Raw genomic sequence first — 18,579 nt, 5'->3', positions numbered from 1 at the left:
TTTACTTTGCCCATCTCCCATCAGTGTTACGTTCACTCCTGCCGTGTCTTGTTATGATTATCAGTGTCACCTGCAGTGTTGGTCAAGTTACTTGAAAAAAGTAATCAGTAATTAATTACTGATTACTCCCCCCCAAAAGTAATCCCGTTACTTTACTGATTACTTATTTTCAAAAGTAATTAATTACTTAGTTACTTAGTTACTTTTTAAAAACACGATTTACAACCTGAAGAGGTGATAAAGTGATAGATCTTTCAGCCCAATTCTACTTTTTCTACATAATCCATCATACAAAATGTAATCAAATGGAAAAGTCTCTTTTTTTAACTTGTTTTTTCAGTTTTAATCTTTTAACTTTATGCATCAAGCAAAACATTTAATTATATGCAACATTCTCTGACTTGAATAAATTAGTTTAACATTTAAACCTATTTTTTACACATTCCAGCACATAAAATAAAAATATTTTTTGTGTTTACACTCAGTCTTTCAAACAGATGCAAGTAAAACACAGCAGAAAATAAATAAAGTCAAAGACTCAGCGGTCCTTTTGCTCTATTTTCACCTGTAAAGCAGGAGCAGGGTAGGCGGAGGGTTACCCTGGTGTAGGTGTGCTGCGGTCAGTTGAAGAATCTGCGCGAGTGTCTCTGTGAGTTTCCCATCACGTCGTAGCTACTCGGTGCTTGCTCGGAAGTTTAGGGGTTTTTTTCGCTGTAAAAAGAAGTTTTCTTCCCACGCACGATGGACGCTAATGTTTTTGTCACTTTTTATGGAATCAAACTCAAAGTAAGGTCAGTACTTCCACACTTTAAACGCTGCACGCTCATACTCTCTCCCGCACTCGATATATTATCCATTGTTGATCTGCACACAGCTGCTGTCACCAACGTCGCACTTGCTTACGTCACTGTCATGAGACATTCTCGCAAAAAAAATCACGGTTTTAGTAACGCAGTAACGCAGCGTTCCTACGGGAAAGTAACGGTAATCTAATTACCGATTTTGCAATAGTAATCCCTTACTTTACTCGTTACTTGAAAAAAGTAATCAGATTACAGTAACGCGTTACAAGTAACGCGTTACTGCCCATCTCTGGTCACCTGTGTTCCCCGTGTGCATCCACTTCCCCTGATCTTCCCTCATGTGTATTTAGTCTCTGTGTTTCGTACAGTCTGTGTCGCGTCGTCTGTGTTCTCACCCCCATGTTTTCACGATCAGTCTTTTGTGATCATCTTCGTCTCAGAGTTCTCTTAGTTTGTCACAGTATTAGTTTTCCCAGTTTAGTTATAGTTTAGCCACGCTATCCCTGCTGTGTTTGTATTCCTGGTCTTCAGTCATATTAAAGGCTCGCTTTCTGTTAAACTCACTCCCGTCTACTCACTTGTGTACGCTCCTGGGTCCATTACACACACCACCGCACGACCTGCCTCTGCAGACCGTGACAGTACGACGCGACCATGCCGGACCCAGCGTCACAAGACCAGGAGATCATTCGGACAGTGGAGTCGCTATGCGGCGGTTGGCTGCAGTGTTCCGGGGAGGAGGAACGGGTTGAGCTAGCCCGCCAAGCCGGAGTATGCGTGTCCGCATTCCCCTGGTTATGGGAGGCGCTGCATCCCCTCATCATAGACTTTCTCGCCTCCACTCTCCAACTCCGCCCGCGACAGCAGCTGCCCGGTAAGCGTGAGCCGTCGCCTGAGCCATGCTGTAGCTCTGTTTCCCCGCTGCCTCGTGAGCCTGAAGCGGTCAGAATTGGTACGGTGTGGCTCACCGCCGACACACCCTCGGCTCACGCTCCATCGGCTTCCGCTTCCTCGCCATCGCCTGACTGCACTACGCGGCTCAAGGAGATGCCAGCTGCTATTGACTTTGGTGAGGAGGAGCGGCAGCAGGTATTACGGGCGTATCGCGAGGACGAGCTCCGCTGGAAGCCCTGGCTCATCCCCGAGGAGGAGTTCTCGCCAACTTCCCCACCTCGCACCTGCCGCCCGCCCTCGCCGCCCCGATCGGACTACTCGTCCCCTGCTGTCTTTCTAGCACGGATGTGGTTGGAGGACGAGGAGCCGGTCGCCAGGGACAGTCGGGTTTTGTCCACAGCCGCTTCAAGGGGAAAGCGGCGTTCTCGCCGCCGTCGCGCACTGCTACGTCCTGTCTCGCCCTCCACGAAGCGTCCCGCGGACGCTGTGGGGGTCCTGGACGTCGATCATGAGGGGCAGCAGCACGCCGCAGGCGCACAGCTAGTGGAAGAGTTCGGGAGGGAGCCGTGGCTCGCTCCTGATCATGACGAGCGCTCTTTCCGGGGAACTCGACTGGCTCTTGGCGGTCCCCGGAGTTGCCAGGGACTTCCACCGCTCACCCCGCCCGCTTCCACGGATAGAAAGAAGCGGCACTCTCGCCGCCGGCGCTCTGAGCCCCACCCTAAGGAGGTCCCTCAGTTAATGCCATCTGAGGCTTTAACTCCCATCAGCCATCCAGCCGTGAGTACCCCTGACTCAGTTTCTGACGTCGTATCTAGCCCCTTAGCCAAAGACCTCAAGTCAAAGGGATTTTCTGAGGTAACTAGTGATGAGGACGTTACGTCTCACACAGTGAGCCTGCAATCGGTGGGTTTTTCTGGAATAATGAAAGATGCTGGGAGTAAGGGGTCAGACTCAAAGTATTCTGTATCAGACGACTTTCGATTTAATGTGTTGACATCCTTAGCGAGCAGTCCTAGTTGTGTGGGTGATCAAGAATTAAATCCTATTACCTCTGACAATTTAACGATTACCAAGCCACCTCATGCCAGGTTTGAAACTTTGCGTGAACCATCTACCGAGTCTGAAGAGAGACTGCCTAGCTTTCCTCAAGGAGCAACTACAGACTGTTTGTACTGTGCTGAAGTCTCTGAAGAGGTGGGGGCAGCAGCTGTCCAGTCAGCACCCGTCCTAGTTTTGCCCCAGACTCCTCTTATAACGGAGGTGAGTGACTGTGCTTTTTCATCTCATGAACCTGATATAGTGGAGTGTACTGGGTTGCCCTTTTGTGGGCCCAGCTATGAAGAAACTGGTGCCAAAGACTGCTCTACCATTAATCATGATTTCATAGACACCCATGCTGTGACTGACCTAACTCTAGTTACGAATGAGGGCCAGTCAGAGCAGTGTTGTGATAATGAAAGGACTGTGTGTAACTGTTTTGAAAAACCACACAACGAAACCACAGACAACGTTCTTGACCCTGTAGAATCCAGGACTTTTTCTAGTGTTGCTCCCATAGCCGCACCACATGGAGCAAAGGTTCATGAGACAGCGAAAGGGATTCACACGTCGACTGTACAGTCTGCTTCTGAGCCTGCTAGGAATGGCGTGAGCTTTCTCTCCGCCTCAGACTGTTATCTACTGCAGCAAACTCGTACAGCCGAGACGGAGTGTTACCCCCGCGTGCAGATCGTAGTGGAGTCTAGTTCCGTATTCCCTGATGGTGGGATTGCAGACAGTGCTCAAGACCAAATGCACAGGAACGTGAGCTCTGATGCTACTGCTTCTCAGTCGCAGACTGTTAGGCCAGCCATAAGCATGCCTGCCTCTTTATGTGACTCTGAATCCAGCTACGGACTTATGTGCAATCCTACCATGAACTATTGTGTTGACAATACCGACAGGGAGTTGGCATCTACTACTCGAGTTGCCGAAAGTGTTCATGACCTGAGAAATTATGTTTTCAAAGCTTGTCATGCTAACAGTGTTCTATGTGCTGCCTCACCAGTCGCTTCTGAGCTTAAGACTCTCCCCAGGGCCTCCTCAGATGCCACGTCAGCTGGAGGGTCCGAGGGGCCCGTTCAGCCTCCCGTCTCCGCTGGAGGGTCCGAGGGGCCCGTTCAGCCTCCCGTCTCCGCTGGAGGGTCCGAGGGGCCCGTCCAGTCCCACGCCACGTCAGCTGGAGGGTCCGAGGGGCCCGTTCAGCCGCCGGTCTCCGCTGGAGGGTCCGAGGGGCCCGTTCAGCCGCATGCCACGTCAGCTGGAGGGCCCGAGGAGCCCGTCCAGCACCATGCCACGTCAGCTGGGGGGCCCGAGGAGCCCGTCCAGCACCATGCCACGTCAGCTGGGGGGCCCGAGGAGCCCGTCCAGCACCATGCCACGTCAGCTGGAGGGCCCGAGCCGCCCATCCAGCCACCTTCTGCTTCTGCTACGCCTGGTCCAGCCTCAGCACCAGCTCCTGCTTCAGCCACGCCTGGTCCAGCCTCCGCCTCTGCTTCGCCTGCTGCAGCTCCAGCCTGTGCTTCGCCTGCTGCAGCCTCAGAGTCGTCGCCTGGCCCAGCCCCAGAGTCGTCGCCTGGCCCAGCCCCAGAGTCGTCGCCTGGCCCAGCCCCAGCCTGTGCTTCGTCTGGTCCCGCCCCAGCCTGTGCTTCGTCTGGTCCCGCCTCAGCCTGTGCTTCGTCTGGTCCCGCCTCGACTGGTCCTCGGCCAGTACGCCTGACACTGGAGAGCCGCCGCTGCCTTGCGCACTGCCGGCCCCCTGAACTGCTTCGCCGCCGCCGCTGCCTTGCGCACTGCCGGCCCCCTGAACTGCTTCACCGCCGCCGCTGCCTTGCGCACTGCCGGCCCCCTGAACTGCTTCGCCGCCGCTGCTGCCTTCCGCGCGGCCGGCCCCCTGAACTGCTCCGCCTTCGCCGCCGCCGCTGCCTTCCGCGTGGCCGGCCTCCGGATCTGTTCTGTCACCGTGGCCACCTTTCCCGTGGCCGGCCTCCGGAACGGTTGGACTGGACTTTTGTGTTGTCGCCTCTCGTGTTGGCCTTCGGGCCTCTTTGGACATTCGCCTTCCTGTTCTGGACTCTTTTGTGTATTTGTGGACTCAGTTTTGTTCTCGTGCTCCTTGTTTTTGGTTCGTTTTGTTCCCTCCGTCCTGGTCCCCCGCCTCCCGCCCTGGGTGGGGTGTTTTCTGTTTCGCTTGTGTTTTGTTTCTTGGGTTTGGGCTGTCGGGAGCCAGCCCTTTAGGGGGGGGTGGTGTCATGGTCCTGGGCCATGTGGGCCCAGTATTCTTAGTTTTCATGTATTTTTGTATTTTGTTCTTTATTTAGGCCATGCTTCCTGGGTTGATCTGTTACGTTGTTCCTTATGTGTTTTCCCTTCGTGACTCTTACCCCCTGTGTGCCCCTCTGTGTATTTATGAGCCCTCGTCTCTCTTTGTGCTTTATTCTATGTTTTCCCCAGCCCGTTATGTCTGCGTTCTCCCCGTGCTCTCTCTCCTCCTGTTTGAACCTCTGTGTACTTCCTGCTTTACTTTGCCCATCTCCCATCAGTGTTACGTTCACTCCTGCCGTGTCTTGTTATGATTATCAGTGTCACCTGTGTTCCCCGTGTGCATCCACTTCCCCTGATCTTCCCTCATGTGTATTTAGTCTCTGTGTTTCGTACAGTCTGTGTCGCGTCGTCTGTGTTCTCACCCCCATGTTTTCACGATCAGTCTTTTGTGATCATCTTCGTCTCAGAGTTCTCTTAGTTTGTCACAGTATTAGTTTTCCCAGTTTAGTTATAGTTTAGCCACGCTATCCCTGCTGTGTTTGTATTTCTGGTCTTCAGTCATATTAAAGGCTCGCTTTCTGTTAAACTCACTCCCGTCTACTCACTTGTGTACGCTCCTGGGTCCATTACACACACCACCGCACGACCTGCCTCTGCAGACCGTGACAGTGACAGCCGAGGAAAGGGAGGAAGAGGTGATGGAGGACACAGAAGGTCTAAGACCACATTGTCTAGCAACGAGCAAAACACCTGAACCGGTGCCATGCTTCCATACAGGTTAGCCACGTTTATCGTCTTCAGTGACTCCGTGTTGTTTTGTCAAATAATATCTTTTCTGGTCGCAGAACAACTATAAAATAGCAGGAGTGACATTTAAATGTTCTGGCCATTTTCTTTTTTTTTTTTTTTTTAACTGGTCATTTTTTCTTAAAATCCATTATTTATTGAATTCACTTTCTACATGAATATAAAACAAACTGGGTGGAGCCACAGAACAGCAGCTTCACTTCAAAACCTGCAGGGTTAACCTTGTGCTTATTCACATCAGTCCAAGTACAGTAATGGCCTATTACAGTGGCAAGACTGCATAAGCCAGACTGTCCCTAAAGTCAGTCATTGTGTTATAATTTCATTAACTGCAATTTTGTTAGAGTTAATTGACTAAACTGATAAAATCCTTAAAGAGCAACTCACTGAAAAATGTATTCAAAAACACTATGAGCATTTAATTTTCACCACACAAAGACCGCCTGCGGTGCTCATGCAGCTGTTACTGTCAGGAAATAAGTGACAATGTCTGTGACTAATCATATGAGTTTCTAAGACACTGTTAAATAATTACAATACTATCACAGCCCACCTCTGTTCGCCATACATTGGCTCTGTTTTAAAAGGCTACCCAGATAAATTGTGGCTGGCTACTCAGGTTAAGAGAGTGCTCTGGCCAGTCATCCTGGTCGCTTCACACGCCACCGCAATATCCTCACAGAATCATTTCCATTTATGCTTGCTGTTAAGGCCACTGCAGTATTCTCCTGAAGAACAGGCGTCACCACTAAGACAATACGCTCACATCAACTCTGATAAAGGAAGGGTCAAAACTGGAAGCAATGACATTGCAGTGTTTTTTCCAAAGAGGTTCTAGTTTTCAGACTGCTCCAACACATCCCTCTGTATATCTGTGTCGCTATCAGCGTTGCTGTGAAACGACAGTGAATCCCACCGGATGTGACATCATTTTTGGCGCATGCCACTGTGCGACAGGGAGTAATCGGTGAGCATAAAAGCACTCTTTACCCCATTGACTTGCACTGCCGCTGGTGGCTGTAACTTTTGTTTGGCTCTGTTTCTCTTAGCAAGCAACCTGTAGTAGGTGGAGAACTGGTTCATGTGTCACTATCAGTGTTGGGTAAGTTACTTTAAATTAGTAACTTAGTTACATTACTAGTTACTTCTATCAAAAGTAACTCAGTTACTTCAAGTTACTCGTTACTTTCAGAGTAACTAGTTACTAGGGAAAGTAACTTTCGTTTTACTCAGAATTCTCTTGTTAATGTGTTGCTTCCGTAACTGGATATCCAGCAAGATTGCCATTCTTCTAGCTTGCTTACGTGCCACAAGTGCACTGTGCCACCTACCAATAGAAAGGAAAAAATAATGTGCACATTTCCACGAGAGAAATCCCACGCCTGATTCTATCCTAGCCTGCTTTTTTACATCCAACACAAAAACTGCAGTCGTGGTGCTTTCGATTGTACTCAGAACTCGGAAATTCTGCCTTCTGAATAGGAAGATGTAGGTAACACCAGACTGCATATGAGCTGCATACAGAGCTGGACTGGGACAAAAAATTCGTCCCGGGCATTTTGACTGACCCACCATTATAGGAAAAATCATAAAGCCTTTGAATGAAAATAAGCACTGTTGTGACAGTGATGTTCACTGTTTTGATGGTATATATGTATCAATCTATCAATTGTTTGCTGCAAGACTCAGATAATTATTTTTTTAAAAGTGACATTTTAAATGAGAATAAGAAAGTATTTCTTTGTGCCCCCCTTTCCCTTTTAATGCCCTACATGGACCCCTGGCAACACTTTGCTAGACCCACCCCTGCACAGTTACCAGCTGTCAGCTACTTAGAAAAGGATCCTGGTGTTATTTGTCTCTCACAAACAGTTCATAACTTCCCTTCAACTCATTCATGTCATCTAAAAGGTAAACCTGTTTCTCCATCACCTGTTCAGCTCTGATGATCCAGTAAGGACATCTCCTGGTTTCATCTTCATGTTTCCCTCTCATCACAAAACCAAACCATATCATGACCAGCAGGTTTACAGCTGTGGCTAGGGCTGCTCGATTATGGCAAAAATGATAATCACGATTATTTTCACTGAAATTGAGATCACGATTATTTGACGATATTTATTTAACCCTTTAAGACCTACTATAGAACCAAGTCCACCAGAGCTTATATTATTTTTTTACATGCTGTAGTGCCATTTGTGGGAGCATTTCAAGTTGCTATACATCAATACAACTGTTATAGCCCATATTTTAATAATATGTATGCATTAAGTCCATAGTAATTACATAAATTGCAAAAAAGTGCAATAAACTACAAAAAAAATTGAAAATCGCTTTTGTTTTGTTTACATATATTTCTACTTGGAGAAATTTAAGAGGTTTATCCCTCAAAACTTTAAATACAATAAAGTTGCAAAAAATAGTTTACAACAACAGGAAATTTATTTTGAGTGTCTTCATAGTTTTATTTTGGAGATACAGCAATTTTTATATACTGCAGGGAAAACAAAAAACAATCCTATGATGCAAATTTGCAAAGAAAACAGCAGGTGCATCATTTCACTGTGGGAAGTGTTACGAACAGCTGATAGGAACGGCAAAGCGTGTTTCTGGAATATTATGTTTTTGTTCCTGCAAGCGCTTTTTATGCAATTTTTGCAAAGCTATATGTGGAACGAAACCGTGACCGAGGACAAGCTGATGGCATCAGATGTAAGTACAACTCCTCCGGTTTCATATGCAAAACAAATTATTGCGCTAGCTTACACGGTTCAGGTTCTACAGGGATTTAAAAATAGTTACGCAAAACGGAGCATGCTGCTCTGACCGGATTTAAAGGGTTAACAATGACTTTAAAAAAATAATATAAAATAGTGTGCAACACCACTGAAGTTTTTTTTTTTAAACTCTCTTTTCAACCAACGGCAGTCACTCTCCAAATAACTTCTGCTTAGCTTTCCGAGCTTCCCTCGGGTCCTCTTAATCAGCGGTCTCCAACCTTTTTTGCGCCACGGACCGGTTTATGCCCGACAATATTTTCACGGACCGGCCTTTAAGGTGTCGCGGATAAATGAGGGAGGGGCTAATAATCGGCTCAGTCATTTTTAATGATCGTTGAAAGCCCAGATCGTAATCGTGATTAAAATTCGATTAATTGAGCAGCCCTAGCTGTGGCTCCAGCCAACATCAGCTGATACTAGAAACTAATATTAAATAACTTCTAACAACAGCTGATCAAGCTTAAAGGTGCTGCTGTTGTTTAGCGCGACATCCGCTGGTTTCCTCTTTCTGGCGCAAAGTGGGCGATAAACAAACAAGAGAGAAAAGCCGATCAGCTGATCATTGATCAATTTCATGATTGAAGTAGAAACAGGAGAGAGATGGTGAGAGGATGAGAGAAGAAGAGGCAACTGTGCAGCAAAGACACAGAGTAACTCCAGTTTTGTGTCTTTTTCATTGTAGCTGAAACATAAACTGTGTTCCTTTTCACCTCAATACGAAACGCGTGATATTTTCTTTGAATACGAGACGATTCCGTTTTTTACTGGACGGTTGGCAACTCTAATAATTAACCTTATGAACAAAATAAAGTTCAACATCAGTAACATAGCACCCACCCAGCTGTATAGAAACTCCGTCATGCTAGCTAGCACGCAGTACGAAAAAGTCAGCATAACGAAAATAAACTCCACCTAAACTTGGTTCATATCTGACCCAGATGGACTGCAGGTCGTAACTTCTTACCTGAAGTTCAGTTCACCTGACACTCTCGGACCGGCGGCCGCTTCGGGTCTCTCCTCTTGCCTCCCTTTTCCTTCATCCACCTGCTGGCTTCCACCACTTGCTAATGTTATTGAATTTGTGGAAGCTCCGCGATAGCCACCACACGAAGTAACGAATAAGCCTACCTAAATCCCAGTAACGAGTAACGCGTTCCCGGTTTTGGCATAATAACTAGTTACCGTGCTCGTTACCACAATAATAACGTAGTTACTGTAACGCGTTACTTGTAACGCGTTACTGTAATCTGATTACTTTTTTCAAGTAACGAGTAAAGTAAGGGATTACTATTGCAAAATCGGTAATTAGATTACCGTTACTTTCCCGTAGGAACGCTGCGTTACTGCGTTACTAAAACCGTGATTTTTTTTGCGAGAATGTCTCATGACAGTGACGTAAGCAAGTGCGACGTTGGTGACAGCAGCTGTGTGCAGATCAACAATGGATAATATATCGAGTGCGGGAGAGAGTATGAGCGTGCAGCGTTTAAAGTGTGGAAGTACTGACCTTACTTTGAGTTTGATTCCATAAAAAGTGACAAAAACATTAGCGTCCATCGTGCGTGGGAAGAAAACTTCTTTTTACAGCGAAAAAAACCCCTAAACTTCCGAGCAAGCACCGAGTAGCTACGACGTGATGGGAAACTCACAGAGACACTCGCGCGGATTCTTCAACTGACCGCAGCACACCTACACCAGGGTAACCCTCCGCCTACCCTGCTCCTGCTTTACAGGTGAAAATAGAGCAAAAGGACCGCTGAGTCTTTGACTTTACTTTACTTGCATCTGTTTGAAAGAGTGAGTGAAAACACAAAAAATATTTTATTTTATGTGCTGGAATGTGTAGAAAATAAGTTTAAATGTTAAACTAATTTATTCAAGTCAGAGAATGTTGCATATAATTAAATGTTTTGCTTGATGCATAAAGTTAAAAGATTAAAACTGATAAAACAAGTTAAAAAAAGAGACTTTTCCATTTGATTACATTTTGTATGATGGATTATGTAGAAAAAGTAGAATTGGGCTGAAAGATCTATCACTTTATCACCTCTTCAGGTTGTAAATCGTGTTTTTAAAAAGTAACTAAGTAACTAAGTAATTAATTACTTTTGAAAATAAGTAATCAGTAAAGTAACGGGATTACTTTTTGGGGGGAGTAATCAGTAATTAATTACTGATTACTTTTTTCAAGTAACTTGACCAACACTGGTCCCAACACTGGTCACTATGCACACCAAGGCTACAAAGAACAGGGACTACTTTTACCAGCTGCAGATATCTGGAAGGCAGAAGCGTATGGATCTGTTCTGTTGTCTGTGATGGTTCTCAGTCATCCAGGTCATCGTAGTCTAAGGAGCTTGAAAAGAAAAGCGTCTCTTGAAGACGTTTCACCTCTCATCTGAGAAGCTTCTTCACTTCTGAACTGAATTGAGCATAAATAAAATCTAAATCACCACACAGTCATCATGTAGCTATAACTTGACTATGCTTAGATAAACAGCTAAAGTAACAAAAATCGCATTAGTGTCCAAAACTATATTGAAGTAACGTTATTATGGATGGTCCCATCTAAGATTCTTTGCTGGCTTGGTTTAAGCTCAGGATATTTTAAGGAAAGCAATTTAAATCTGACTGTGAAACAAATCAAAAACTTGAGCAGTCGTGCTGTGCTGAGACTAACAATACCAAAGTAGCTACCCACCAAGTTGCTGATCATTACCAACCCAGACCCTCCAAAACACCACTTTCAGCTAGTCTTTAATTGTGTTAATTAAAGCAGCTCTCAAGGTTTTGAGAGTTTGTTTTCAGAAATGCTAAATATGTTCACTCTCAGCAGTGCCTAGGTGTTTATTTGCTTTTGGTAACTGAAGAAGCCTTTGGGTTAATTATGCCACCCCTAGGAAGAAGCATGACCCATCAAACTGATTACATCTATGACTACAACTAAGAGATTTCACATTTTATTTTATTACTTCAAAATAATAAATAATAATCTAGAGTTTCCACTACTTTGTGGCAGTGCTTGAAATGAAACAGCTATCATGAAGACGTAGCTATCCGCGAATTGCGAAGAGCAGGAAGAACCAGCGCCTCTTAATGTGAAAATATCACAAATTACCATTCTGAGTACACTTTGCTCACGAAAAGATGTGCAGGCAAAGTCGGGAAGACATGAAAAAGATTGATTTTTAACTCCTGAGAAAACTAAGCTGTGTATTTTGCAGAGGGAAGGTGCAGCTACAGTGGTAAGTTCTCTTCTTTGTGTAGTTTATCCTAGGCTGCCCTCCAGCACTTGTCTCCTCAGTGAGGAGTATATACTAAGGTCAGGACCTAAATGCATTGGCTCTACCTACTGCTGAGCACCAACAAGCTTTAAAACTGTCAGCCTGTCCCTCTCCCTCACCCGTCCTTCCTGTTTGTTCTGACACAGGCCTTCTTTTTCTATTTTTGAATCACTTTCTGTGCAGCACATTCACTGACAGTAGCAGAGAGACAGAGAGAGTATACGCCTGAAGGAAATTCAGGCTACAAAACCTATAAGGAAGAAAAACAACAACCCAACACATATTGTCAAATTAGCCATCTTATTGACAGTCTAATCATTTGAGAGGCAGAATAAACAGAGGCTTGTATATGGTGGTGCATCAAAGGAATGCTGATAGTTTCATTTCCAAATAATTAGATTTTTAGTGATTAATTGTTGTCTATGAGAAAACTGAAATTTTCACAGTTTTTCAAAAGCTATTGTTTTTCCCCATCAACACTAACAAAAAACAACCATATCTTATTTATGATGGCACCAAAGAGAAAAATCCAGCAACCTCAAATACTTAGCATTTTTTAAATAAATAATTCAAACAAATGTTTATCAAACCTGCACTCAATTCATCTGTTAATTGCCAAATCAATCACATTGATCAACAATGTTGTAAACCCCCATATGCAGTGTTGGGTTGGGTGTACAGCGCACTACACCCTGTGTCCTGAATCCTATTTATTATCCTCTTTAACTCATAACACAAAACTTTAACAGATCTTTAAACTGTAGATCACAGTTTTTGTTGAATATTGTAAAAATGAAGATATGCCTTGCTCTTGAAGCCAATATTCACCTTCTATGTATTAACCCAGGAAACCATCTTTTCCCCAGTGTTAACAAAGCAGCCTGAGACATAAAAAAACAAACCCCAACATTGATGCAATCACCTCAAGTTTGTTGCTCTGTTAAGAGTGGTTATTTCTGTAAGATGACGTGCAGCTGTGTACAACTCATCCCCAATGTTGCCATTTCCTCATGGCAGTTAGTTATGGTGGCTACATTTTACCGATGTTCCTAATCCCAGCTACAAAGCTCTGGCTGATTGACTGGAAACAGGATTCAATGCGCTCAGCTACTGATCTATTCTCCACCCACTCAAAGGAAGGATATGGCTACTAATTCAGGGGATGATGTCGAGAATCACATTAAGTTTCCAAATGCTTTATCAATGCTTTCCCATTAAAGTACGTTATTATAATCATGGGGCTGGCTTAATAAGCCGTAAAATTTAGCACTAAACAGTAACACGTGCAGTGCATTTATTTTGCGTCTAAAGAATTTATCCTGTGTTCTCTTGGAAAGGCTAGTAAATGCATGGTCCACGGTCACGAGGCCAAAGTTGAAGTATGACTCACTAACAGACTGAGGAGCAGATGTGAAAACTGAAACACTGCGCTCATTTTCTTCATTACCTTTTATTTAACTGAATATTGTTACAAAATCTCTCTGAGATGAAGCAGCTGTTTTGGTAATTATTCCCGAAAAAGCAAAGACGATGCATTGTTTACTCAGTGCTACTGGGATAGGTGCCCATATTAGCTGACCCAGTTCAGTCTTCTATATAAGTAACAGTAATTCAGTGCACCTGACTGGCTTTTTTTTTTTTTTTTTTTTTTACGACAGCCATTCTTCTTTGTAGTCACTGCAGTGATGATGTATGGAGCCCCAGTATCATGTACTGAGTCACCACCATCACATGTGAACCGCGAGTGCGGCGATGAGCAGACATCGACATTTGGTGTGCGATTCCATAGAAGACAGGAGTAAACCCTGCAAGCTGCTGCGCAGTGTTTGCCAGTGATACTGTGTTGGCTGCTGTTAAATTTTTAATAGTCTAACAGTATTGTGATGTCATTAATTGGTGCTCCAGTTTGCCTTCAGTGAAAGTCCCATCTGCACCTCCTATATTTATAATGCAACAAATCCTCAAAAAGGGCGTTTCAGTCGGTAAGAACAGTTGTAAAGGAGGTGTAACCATCACAGTCTGTGGCTGCATGTGTGCCAGATTGTTTGGGGTGGGGGGATATGCTCGTGCACCCATTTACTATATTCTTCTCAAATAACTGTCACTTTGTGGAGGGGCAGCCATGTCTGAAGCCTTTTAAGACAGTGCAGCAGCCACAAAACATGATGGAGCGTGATTCACTTGTTGAACAGAGAAAAATAGTTAATCCAATCTATTAATGGGAATGTGGTGCTGGTTTCTCTGGTGGCAAAGGTCAACTTTTGTGAAGATAAATGAATGGTGTTAAGTGAAGGCTCACAAACATCTATTCTTTAACATGAGCTGTTTTACCTCGGAAAATGGTTTCATGCTGAATAAAAGGGGTTAAAGATGAGACATAGACAGCTCTGGTAATGTTATTCAAACTTGAGCTGTTTTCTTATTACTTTCTTTCTTTTCTTTTTTTTTTGTTTGACATTGTTATTTTCCCCCAATGGCTCATTTACCCTCACTGATTGGAAGCCAATTGATTGGTTGGAATAATGGCTTCACATCCTCCTAATTAGGAGTTAATTGAAAAGTATCAAAGACTAAAACAGCGTCTGGGCAGATGCAGACAGGAAATCCTCGCTCGATTTTCATAAAGTTCAAGGCTGTTTTTCTTTCGACACTTTTATTTGCTTCTCTTCGTTCCCACTCTTTTGTATACAGCTCATGCAGGAAAGGAAAAGCGAGGATGAATTATGACCCCCAGAGGCTCAGAAACCACAAATACGATCCAAATGGGAAAGAAAATGAAGGTCTCTTGATTTCCCTCAGTTGACCCTGTCGTGCCATTTGTTGAACATGACTCACGGTGGTGCAGCTCATGCTGTGAATACACCTCATAACTATGGATGTCATGGCAAAATTGTCTTCTGCAAATACAAAGGTGTTAACTGAGTAAAGGTGGGTTTATCCCCATCAAAATCGCTGAACCTTCATCGCTCCTACCCTCCTCACTCATTATGAAAAACAATCCATTTGAAAATCCTATTAGACTTAACTCCATACCACAGTATTATGCACCGTGCTTTACTAATTATTACATTGCAAGGCCATTTAGTATTTCAATTAGGAACTAGACTACATGAATCTGGTAATACACTTGGTTCTGCAGGAGTTTTAAATCTCTTGTTGCCCTCCTCTTTTCTCTCATTTTTACCCCCAGGATAAAACAAAAACAAGTGTATCTGCACACACTCATTTCCATAAAAATCCTGCACATCCACTGTCCTAAAATATGTCTTCCCACAAGCACGTTATTCAGCTTGAAGTAAGGAGTCAGAGTCCTTATTTTACAGATGCACCGTGACCTGTCATGAAATATTTTTCATGTTGGTCCATATGGAACAAAATGATAAATATTTTAAGCTGAAATGCTAGTGTTTCGCTAGGATGTGACTACAAAGGGGGTGAAGGATCTAATGAATGGTGTATATAATGAGAATCCAGCTCAGACTTTACACCAGGTTGGATGCTGCTAAATCATGTTGCCAGAGGGAGTCCCTGTGGTGACCACAGAGCATCCAATATATTTGGATCCCTGCAGGCACAACCTTAAGGCAGCCCCTTAACAAATATATAGTGAGATAGTGATGATCCCAGACAAACGTCTTAATGATATGTGGATACGGACAGCCTCATCCATCTGTAAACGTTAAACAAAAACATGTGACATGGTTAACTGTTGAGGGGTCAAAGGTTTTTCCTCCATAAATGAGCACCTGTTAACATGTGACTACGATCTATATATAAAACCACATTAAGGAGTTCAGCTCAGCTTGTTACAGAACCACATTCATCAAATTCAATTTAAAAAATTTTGAATTTGATGACTTTTAAAGGTACAGTATGTTGAACACGTTAATCTAGAAGGGGGTGCTGTTGCTTCAAAAAAAAAAAAAAAAAGCAAAAAAAAAAAGCATGCAGTGGCTGTTCCAGACCCAAAGAAGTGCAACTTTTATGTCTTAGCCCAACTTAGTTTCATCTCCACTGGACGTGGACATCTGCAACCAATGTTTATGTCTAGCAACAAATCATCCAACAGTAAACCTGCATGGTGATCTGCTGGTGGAGCTACACAAATTATTTTTGCTACTGGAAGTAAGCCTCCAGACCTCTGCACGGACTGATGCTGATGGCCGGGGTGTCAGTGAGGGGTGGCAAGTGCTGTAAGCAGAGTGTAAGGAGACATACCTGCAGCCATTAGTGCTAGGTTAAAAAAAATCTCTCCAGTGGCTCCTCATCAGAAGATACAGCATCTGCTGCTTTTCTACTTCATTCATCATTGATCTGCCCTTCAATATGATTGACAAGTAGCCAGAATTATTGACTCTGTAAAGGAAAAGAATGTGATCTCTGCTGCTTATTTCTTCTCATGTTGGACAGAAGAATTAGATTATGCTAGGTTCACAGCAGCATTATAAAATGGACCAGCACTAGCTAGTTAGTGTGCTTACAGACTGAAGCCTGGATTGGTTGCGCGCACGGACAGCTAGAGACCTGAAGGCTGAATAGTCATTCCTGTTATACTTCTTTGAAGTCCACTGCCTGAGCAAATGCGTATTTGGTGCACCGTGATGTGAATTCTCTGCAGACTAGTTCCTCGCACTTACTGTTTGGTGATGTTTATGCCACAGGGACCCAATTGGACCCTAGACACAGGAAGTATAAAATCCTTTTCACAATAAGTCTTTGATTGTTTTGGGTATTTTTACATTTAGTTGAAACTGGCACTTCCTTTTTAACATTTTAAACTAATAATCCTACATATTACACCTTTCAAATGTGAAATTTGTAGGAGTATTATAGATATCTAGGATTATTTTCTGTTTTTGTTTTTTTGTTTTGTCAAAAATATCAACATTTTCACAGCTCTGGTTTCAGCCACTTCTCCATTATTTTATATTTATGCCTTTGTTTGAGAGACCTTGCATCTCATTTTTGATGTAATCATGTTTTAAGGTGCATTTTTACATTACAAATGGCGTGCCTTAGAGTCTGAGTGCACATTTACCACTGAAAGAAAAGTGTACTTCTTCTTTTTTCGACCCAGACAAACACAACCCTGCCAAGCACATCTGCCAAGCTGGCAGCATGACACCTGTGGAGATTGGCAGGCTCAGCCAAAGTTGCCAGGACAAACTGGGGAGCTGTGGCATTCACTGTGTGTTTGACTTTATGACATAGCCGAGCGTAAACCCTGGAGGCCATTTAGGAAAGCTCCTGCTGAGAAAGAAGGGGGGCTGATCCAAGCCAGATCAAAGGTTCCTCAGTAAAGATTTTACTCGGATATGACAAGAGAATATTAACATCCACCTGTCAGCTGGCATCACCTCTCCTCTGGCGGGATGAATCACGCACTGATCAGGAGGCAGGAGGATGAGCAGAACTGGTGGAAAGCCGCAGCACTCAGAGAAAACAAAATCATGCCAGTCATGAGGGCTGGCTGGCTCGCCATGCATCACAAGATCACAACTCATTAAAATGGTGATCACATGAATCAGATTTCACTGGAAATGGTCTAAATTTAAATGATAAAGCTTGCTCTCTGACTGGTTGATGAACACTTTTTGTATTTCCAATTTTATACATGAACGCAAAACAAAAACAACAACAACAAACAGAAGCACTTTTAGTGACCTAAACACACACACAAAGAAAACACACATTTGCACTAGTTGGCATCATCATCGGCACCAGCCTCAAGCCCATGCGATGCTCTTTTGTTTAATTCCACCTCTGCATATGAGCAGATGGCATCACCTGTGCCACCCTCTCCACAGCCTCCTTTTCCATGAAAGAAAAGAAGTCCGAAGCAGAGCTCACACCTACCGTTCCCAGAGATGTGGTTCTCTATCTCGCCGTGTCCAGCTTGCCTCGTGGAGACACTAAGTTGCATGTAGAGTCCCATGTAATGTAAACTCCCCAACAGCACCCTGAACGCTCCCATTTCGCTTATGTTTTGCCTCGCGCTCTTTTTCACATCGAGTGGAGTGCACGTCGAAAACAAAATTTTTCTTTTTTTTTTTCTTTTGTTGTTGTTTAATCCGGAAGGCTTGTTCTGGCGACGAAGGGAGTGGGATACCTGCGAGAAATAACGAGGAAGTCGCCGCAGCCTCCTCCTGTGCCAGCTGACTGACTGACTGAGTGAATGTGGCTCTGCTTCCGCTCACTCGGTCCTACATGCGGCGGAGGGAGACTTTTCCCCCATTAGAAAGTGCCGCGGCTTGCAGTGGGGAATATCAATTATGAGAGGAGTGATATTACAAGCACTCAGCAAACTTAATGACGCTGAATTTGTCATTAACGAATCCGCTTTTATGAAGCGGCGCGAGGCCACTAAAAGCTGAAAACCCTTATTAAGCTAGTATTCAAACTAATTAGTATTTTAGTATTATAATGTTTACGAGTTAATGTCGTCGCGGACGTGTTTTTTCACCAGACAAGCGTGCAAGGGAGGTATCAAAAATTAGGATTGGGTAAACAAAGTGTTGCGAGAGCCAGTGGCTTGTTTCATCACTGTACACACACACACACACACTGCTAAACTCTGAAATAACTGCGCCCACAGTGGGCATCACAACCACGTATGGCTAACTGTTTTTTTCCCCTGTCCACGCCAATGTTTCCTGTGCACCTAAATACATTGGCGCTGTTTGGGGGTCTCATAGCTCACCTCTT

The 18,579-nt window shown here is 44.2% G+C and overlaps 1 protein-coding gene across 1 annotated transcript in view; it reads right to left on the bottom strand.

Moving 5' to 3' along the window:
• vstm2la (V-set and transmembrane domain containing 2 like a) overlaps positions 1–18,066 on the bottom strand; it is a 54,770-nt gene extending 36,704 nt beyond the window's left edge. Inside the window, exon 1 of the mRNA XM_026153899.2 lies at positions 17,731–18,066. Within this exon, the coding sequence (XP_026009684.1) occupies positions 17,731–17,848 (118 nt within the window). The 5' untranslated portion in view covers positions 17,849–18,066. The remainder of the gene's footprint in view (positions 1–17,730) is intronic.
• Positions 18,067–18,579: the final 513 nt, after the last annotated feature.

Source organism: Astatotilapia calliptera, chromosome 20, assembly GCF_964374335.1.
Source record: "Astatotilapia calliptera chromosome 20, fAstCal68.1, whole genome shotgun sequence".
Lineage (NCBI taxonomy): Eukaryota > Metazoa > Chordata > Actinopteri > Cichliformes > Cichlidae > Astatotilapia > Astatotilapia calliptera.
This window is presented reverse-complemented; position numbering and strand designations above follow the sequence as displayed.